Here is an 8,479-nt window from a genome sequence, read left to right as displayed (position 1 = left end):
AAATCACTAAACAATCTTAGAAACTAACAATCTCAATATAATAATTGCATATGAAAGACCTGGGATTTTGGTGAGGGATGGATGTTTATTCTACACTATTTTCAATTTGTATAGATTCTATTTTTAATATTTATTACAGTCTACTATGCTTTCATTTTTTTTAAAAAGTAAAATACCTCACTAAAAATTTCTTATGTAATGCAAACAAAATAGAATAAAGATGGTAGTCTACATAGCATTCAGCTTGTTAACTAGTGCAATAAAAAGATTAAAGATGAAACATGGTAATCTATAGGACTTGTATCCAAGATATATAAAGAATTTATAAAATTCAACACCTAAAAAGTCAATAATCCAAATAAAAAAATGGGTAGATGACATGAATGCACATTTCTCCAAAGAAGACACACAGCCAGCCAGCATGAAAAGATGTTCGTCATTATTTACCATCAGGGAAATGCAAATAAAGCTAGAATGACATATCACTTCATTGTCACAATGGCTAAATCAACAACAGAAGAAACAACAGGCCTTAACAAGGATGTGCAGAATTAGGAACACTTGTGTACTGTTGCTGGGAATGCTAATTGGTCCAGCCACTCTGGAAAACAGTGTAGAGGTGCCTCAAAGAGTTAAAAATAGAACTAGCTAATAATCTAACAATTGCAGTACTAGATATTTACCCAAAGAATACAAAAAAACTAATTTAAAAGGATACATGCATCCCTATGTTTGTAGCAGCATTATTTACAAAACCAATTTTGGAAGCAGCCCAAGTGTCCATCAATTAATGAATGGATAAAGAAATATATATATATATATATATATATATATATATATATATATATATATATATAATGCTATATATAATATAATGAATATATAATATAACATATATTACATATAATATACATATAATGAAATATGGCTCAGTCATGAGAACTAGGGAAATCTTGCCATTTGCCATGATATGGATGGAGCTAGAGTATAGTACTAAGCAAGATAAGTCAGAGAAAGACAAATACCATATGACTTCACTTATGTGGAATATAAGAAAAAAATAATAAACCAGCAAAGGGAATAAAGAGAGAGGCATCAAACAAGAGACTCTTAATCATAGAGAACAAACTGATGGTTACAAGAGGAGAAGGGGGGTGGGTTAATATATGATGGAGATTAAGTAGTGCACTTGTTGTTATGAGAAACAGCTATAAATAGAATTGTTGAATCACTATATTGCACATAGGAAGCTAATAAAACACTACATGTTTAAAAAAACAGGAACTCAAATATAACAATAAGAAGGAGAATATAAGTAATAAAAGTCAATATAGTAATTAATTAGAAGTTAGTGTAACTATAAAAATTTGATTGATTACCATTACATATGAGGATTAAGACTACACTTATCATCATGACTACTATGTATATATAGTATGGTTAAATGATTACACTGTGCATCTGAAACTACTATAACACTATATATTAATTTTACCTAAATGAAAAATAAAACATAAATATGTAACTTTAAAACTTTCATTGACTGCTTCATTGCACATTATTTGACTCCTACTGCAAATGCATTTACACAAAAAGGACCTTAACATTTGAAGAGATTGGCCCTAATGCTAAATTATTATCTTGATGATGCATTTATTGACTACTTGATATGACATTTCTCCTCCAGAGCTTCTTCATAGCATTTATCATCTCAGAATTTCTCAGGGTGTAGATCAGTGGGTTTAGCATGGGGGTTATGACCGTATAAAACACAGTCAATGATTTGTCAATGGGGAAGGTCTTAGCAGGTCTTGCATACATGAAAATACATGGAACAAAGAAGAAGACCACTACAGTGATATGGGAACCACATGTCTGGAGGGCTTTCCGCCTCCCCTCTGGACTAAGGTTCTTTAGAGAGTGCAAGATGACACCATAAGAAATGAGCAAGAGCACAAACACAATAGAGCATATCACCCCTCCATTGGCAGCAACTAAGAGGCCAGCAACATATGTTTCAGTACAGACCAGTTTCAGTAAGGGATACATATCACAGAAAAAATGATCGATGACATTGGGGCCACAGAATGGGAGCCCATAAATAGTGCTCACTTGAATTACTGAATGCAGAAATCCTCCAACCCAGGATACCACAAGCAGCACAACACATACCCATTGCCTCATGATAACCAAATAATGCAAAGGCTTACAGATGGCCACATAGCGGTCATAGGCCATCACCAACAGAAGAAAGACCTCCGATCCACCAAAAAGGTGATCTATAAAGAGCTGAGTCATACAGGATTGGAAGGATATGGTACTTTTTTGAAAGAAAAACTCTGAAATCAATCTAGGGGAAATGCAAGAGGAATAAATGACATCCATTAAAGATAAGTTAGCAAGAAAAAAGTACATAGGTGAGCCCAGGGTCTTACTGACAGTTACTGTCACCACAATGAGCAGGTTGCCCACCACAGTCAAAATATAGAAGAGCAAGAACATAATAAAAAGGACCTTCTGTTCCTTAGGATCCTGTGTGAGGCCCAAGAGGACAAAGTAAGTTACATTGTTTCTTGGTTCCATCTAGTCTGGATAGGTGTTGACATCCTATATTAGAATCAGGTGATCTACAAAACAAGGGGGGAAACCTTTAAATGTATTATAAAATTGCACTTTTATTAGTTAGTTCAATTAAAAATGCGACAGGAGTACCTGTTTGTGTGAAACATTTCATAGATATGATTCTAAGTTGAATAAGCCATGGTTTACTACACTCAGTGATAGCATACATAATAATCACCAGTGTAATAAGTGCCATTAAAAAAACAGTTGTACAATGTGAATGTGAGGAGAAGGAATATGTCAAATAAACACCAGTCAGAGAAGATTTCCCAGAGGTAGCAATACCTTTCCTGAGTTTTAGAGAAAAAGTGGAAAGAGAAGAAAAGAGGGCAAAGGAATTCCATGAAAAGGTGCACAGTTTTTAATGTCTCAAAAGTGAAGTACTTGAGACCCATTTAAGGAAACTGACATATTCAAATTTAGTGGGTCAAATTAGGAATGGAGGCTCACTGTCCTGGATTGTCTCATTCCTCACTGGGACCTCTTTCTTAGGATCTCTGGTTGAATATGCCGCCTTTTCCTGACCAAGTAATGTGGAAGCATTTCAATGTTGTGTCTCTCTCTCAATTTTTATTTTTACTTTATTTTTTAAAAGATTTTCTTTATTTATTCATGAGAGCCCGAGAGAGAGAGAGGCAGAGACACAGGCAGAGGGAGAAGCAGGCTCTCTGCAAGTGCCCAATGTGAGACTCTATCCCTCTATCCAGGACCCCGGGATCACGCCCAGAGCCAAAGCAGATGCTTAACTGCTGAGCCACCCAGGCGTCCCTCTCTCTTAATGTTTAAACTTTCATATGCAACATCTCTAACTCTGGACATCTCCATTTGGATATTAATACAGGACTTATAAAACTATAGTTTCACCTTACAGGAATAAACACAGGTGTTTTCTATCTGGCTCAATGGCACCACCTTCCATGTCACTGCTCAGACAAATATCACTGTGCCCACAGACCTTTCTTTCTCTTGTATCACATATGGATACATTTTAACAAATCTTATTAAATCCCTTTAAAATATATCACAGGGAAGCCTGGGTGGCTCAGCAGTTTAGTGCTGCCTTCAGCCCAGAGCATGATCCTGGAAACCCGGGATCGAGTCCCAAGTCAGGCTCCCTGCATGGAGCCTGCTTCTCCCTCTGCCTGTGTCTCTGCCTCTCTCTGTCTCTCTCTGTGTCTCTCATGAATAAATAAATAAAATATTTTTTAAAAACAAAAAATAAAATATATCACAAATGTGATCATTGCTCTCCCAACACCACTTCTCCAGCCCACTACACCAACTTCCTGCCACATCTCTCCCCTTTCATTCTGGCCTCCATCAATCTGTTCTCCTGAGGCAGCCCAAATGATCTGTTTATAAAATCTGATTCTGATCTAATCACCCCAATGTTCACAACACATTTGGTGGATTCAAATCACACACTCACAACATAATGAATCACATTTCATATTTACAATAAGAAGAACTGTAATCCCATTTCATAATTGAACAAACTGAGACTCAGAACATAATATTCATTTTCCCAAGGCCACCCATTTTTAAGTTATTAAATTGGAATGGGAATCTGCTTTATTTCAAAGTAATTTGACTTTTTACATAAAAAAGTCACACAACTCTGAAGCCTGGTTCCCAACATTTACTATTAGTCTTACCTTGTGACAGTTTGTCCACAAGCTGAAGGAAGACTTTTTATTCATTCCTGGGACTGAAGTTTTTCTTTCATACAGTATGACAGGAGAAAGCAAAATGCTGCTGAGGGTATATTTATTTCATAGTTATCAGGACATTTTTTTCATGTGGTCTCTGATTATTCACAAATTGCCTCAGAAATTGCACTGTAGAGACGCCTGGGTGGCTCAGTGGTTGAGCATCTGCCTTCATCTCAGAGCATGGTCCAGGTTTCTGAGACCAAGTCCCACACTGGGCTCCCTGTGAGGAGCCTGTTTATACTTCTACTCTACTATGTCTCTGCCTCTATGTGTCTATCTTAATTAATTAATCAATTAATTAATTAATTAAAAAAGAAATTGCACTATAGATTATGTAAAATGAATTATACGGTCTACACTGAAAATAAAGCTTTAGTACCTTGGGATAATTTATCTGAAAGATAAGCAACCCAATTTTATATAAGAAGACAGAAGCCAGCCATTTCCTGGAGAGATTATGCTCAAGGAACTTCTTTCCTACTAACTTCAAAATAGAAAAATAACATTCACTTGGTTAGTCCTTCTCATTCTATCATGTTGGTATGACCACACCAGTCAATTAGACTTTGAGAGAGACATTCTCATGATTTGGGTGGGGTGTTGCTTTCATCCTAGTAAAGGCCTCCTAAAAATTCTTCAGGTTTTAAGAAGATATCATCTTCTTCCCAATATGGGAACAAGATCACAAGACATTTCATGCCTTCTAAATACTGTATGTCATTAAGTCAGAATTTTTAAGTGTTCAAGACTGATTCTTGCTTAATTAAATTCACTGGGATTGTCCACAAAAATTTGGTTAAATATCTATATGTAAAAGTACTATGAAACCAAATCACATAATTAAGGTCTAAATGATGTAACATGTAAGGGAAAAAATAGCTTTAGAACAATTAGGAGATGATTGCCAGTCAAGAATAAAATAAGTAACAGGGAATTTTTTTCCAGTGAAGATTCTTTTATCATGTATTTCCCCACCATTCATAGCAAGTTTTCCATTCATTTCTTTTAACACTCATCTTATCTGCTTTAAAGTGTGAATAGATGTGTTAAATATTTATTTACCAATGTAGATATAATAACTTCAATTGTCAATTATGGTTTTATAGTAGGGCACCTATTTAATGCCAGGAACCATGCTATGAGTGAGGACACAACAATTAAGAAAATGGGGGAAAATCATATCAGGGATCCTTCTCATATGGACTTTATTTCCCATAGAGTCCCACAGAAAATATGAGGACAATTGTATAAAGTAAGTATAGCCCTCTTTACTTGACTATGTAAAAACTAGCCTAGTTAGTAGAAATTAACTTGGCCAAAACTGTTCTTTGTCCTAATTTTTTAAATCTAAAATTAGTTATTTGAATATATCTCTTCTTGGCCAGTACAGTTAGGCAACCAAAAAATCCTTTACTTAAATCATTAGGATAGCATTCATGTCCCTGGACATGAGTCTGTCTCTTGTCTAATAAGACAAAAGTTGGAATTTAACTTCTGGGAAAAATAAGTGACTGAGCAATCTCTCAGGTAATAGGAGAACCATTTACCTGTTCAGTCATTCAAAAATGTATTCCTAAAGTCACTTCTTCCCTAGTAGAATGCATGTTTCCACCTTCTCCCAGGTTCATTCCAGAGAATTGGTTCTTCCCACATGTTTGGACAAGCAACTAAGGATATATATACAAAGGAAAATATACAAGAAAGCATCTAGGTGATGAAGAGAAACTCCAGCCTGAGCAGATATTTGAATTCTCAGAAATCTCCTGGGCCATCGTATCAGGAAAATAATCCTTCCATTTATATGTGCAGACACAGCCTATGGCTTTCCACATCATTACTGTATTCAATGAAAGAGAATGTAAGGCCACTACACATTAGTTTATTAGAATATTTGGAACAAATTCAAATAAAGTAACCTCTTCTGGACAGTGTTTTCCCCAAGAACAATCCCTAGAGAAGAAAGACTAGATTTTTGCCAAGAAAGAGTAGCAAACAGCCGTATTTGGTTTTCTAATTTAAACAGAGAAATAAATAAATAAATTGTGAGTTTCACATCAGAAAATATTTAAGTAAGACGAATTCTATTTAAGCCAAAGTGAAAGAAGAACCAGTCTCAGGTTCACTTATCCAATCATGTCCTCAGCAAAGAAGGTCCTATCTCTATCTGTTAGCATCCCTACTCAAGAGGCCCTGAGGCTCAGAGGCAGAGGCCTTAGGATGAGGGAAGTTACTGAGGTTGAAGTTGCAATTCATAAAAACAAGTCACAGTTATGTAGTTCTGTGTTGGAGTGGATGCCGTTGACCAAGGCCTGAACCTATGTCAACTGACATCATAATGATTTTCAGCTCATTAATTCAATCCCTTAATTTCAGTCCAGTGTAAATTGAGTAACTGTTTCTACAGGAAACAAATTATTTTCCAACAAAAGCCTGCTTCTACATCAAATCTCTGAGGGCTTCCACTCTTATCGTTTTCCCATTGCTCAGGATGGGCTCCACTGAGCATCTTCATCTGCATGTGTTTGTATGTTGCATTTTCTAGGTCATAAGGATCATAGAATCATTCAATACCTGAGTGAACCAGCTGAAAATCTTTTTTATGTGCTAAACTACACAAAGAATTACTTGTTTTCAGCTTATCTAAATGTATGCATGGGTTTATACTTTCGTTAAAAATAAAACCCTAGAGACGCCTGGGTGGCTCATCCGTTGAGCATCTGCCTTCCGCTCAGGGCATGATCCTGGATTCCCTGGATCGAGTCCTGCATGGGGCTACCTGCATGGAGCCTGCTTCTCCCTCTGCCTGTGTCTCTGACTCTCTCTCATTGTCTCTCATGAATAAATAAATAAAATCTATTAAAAAATAAAATAAATAAAAACTCTAAAAACACCTAAGCATTATCTTAAGCTAGACAAAGATAAAGTAAGGCCAAAGTAAAACAAAGGATTTAATAAACACATCAAAAAATCAGCCCAATAGAAAACATAAAATAGAGTAAATTACTACAGCCAAAAGTTAATATTATTTTACTATAACTGATAAATTTCTAGAAAGAGTGATCAAGAGAAAATTAACAATATTAGCAATTAGAAAATAGATAAAATCAACTGATATTTCATACTTTAAAAGGATATCAAGTGGTTCTTTTGAAAAACATTGTAATAAAATGATACCTTACATAAAATGGGTAAAATAATTTGAAAAGCAAAGTACCCCTATATCTCTCCAAGAAATGAACTATCCGTTTTTGTAAACAACAAGAATGTATCATAGAAAACTCTAAAGAATCTAAAGAGATTACCAGAAATGCTAATTGAATTTAGCAAGATTTCAGGACACAAGGTCCAAAGAAATATTCGATTGCATTTTTATGTACTAGTATTCATAACAATTGAAAAATTACAAAAAGTTAAACACCTTTTACATTAGTATCTGAAAACAAAAAAACTTAGAAAAAGTATGAGCAGCATCCTTCCATGGATAATTACAAATATTTACAAAACTAAATTTTGTTTTAGTTATTTTTGTGCCAATGAGATATTTTTATTTATTTTTGTTTCTTTCAAGTTTTTATTTCAATTCCAGTGAGTTAACATATACTGTAAATGCTGGTTTCAGGAGTAGAATTTGATGATTCATGACTCACATATAATACCTATTGCTCATGAAAATACCCTCCTTAATAGTCATCATCCACTTAGCCCATCCCAACCCACCTACCCACACCATTCCATCAACCCTCAATTTGTTCTCTATAGTTAAAAGGCTCTTCTGGTTTGCCTCCCTCAATTTCCCCTCCTTTCCCTATGTTCATCTGTTTTGTTTCTTACATTATATGTATGAGTGAAATCATATGGTATTTATTATTCTCAGACTGACTTGTTTCATTTAGCATAATACACTAGAGCATTATCCACGTCATTGCAAAGGCAAGGTTTCATTCATTTTGATGACTAATATTCCACTGTGTGTGTGTGTGTGTGTGTGTGTGTATAAAACAATTCATCCATTCATCATTCAATGAACTTTTGAGAAATTTCCATAATTTGTCTATTATTGACGAGGCTGCTACAAACATCAGGGTGCATGTGTCCCTTCATATCAGTATTTTTGTATCATTTGGATAAATAGCTAGTATTTCAAT

The 8,479-nt window shown here is 35.1% G+C and overlaps 1 protein-coding gene across 1 annotated transcript; it reads right to left on the bottom strand.

The window, feature by feature from the left end:
- Positions 1 to 1,653: 1,653 nt before the first annotated feature.
- LOC112912206 (olfactory receptor 4A47-like) lies at positions 1,654 to 2,583 on the bottom strand. The gene has a single exon (XM_025988943.2). It carries the CDS (start codon positions 2,581 to 2,583, stop codon positions 1,654 to 1,656), a length of 930 nt encoding a protein of 309 aa, XP_025844728.2.
- Between the last annotated feature and the right edge of the window lie 5,896 nt (positions 2,584 to 8,479).

This window comes from Vulpes vulpes, chromosome 5 (genome assembly GCF_048418805.1).
Source record: "Vulpes vulpes isolate BD-2025 chromosome 5, VulVul3, whole genome shotgun sequence".
NCBI classification, from domain to species: domain Eukaryota; kingdom Metazoa; phylum Chordata; class Mammalia; order Carnivora; family Canidae; genus Vulpes; species Vulpes vulpes.
The sequence above is the reverse complement of the archived record's forward strand: the minus strand, read 5'-3'. Positions and strand labels throughout refer to the sequence as shown.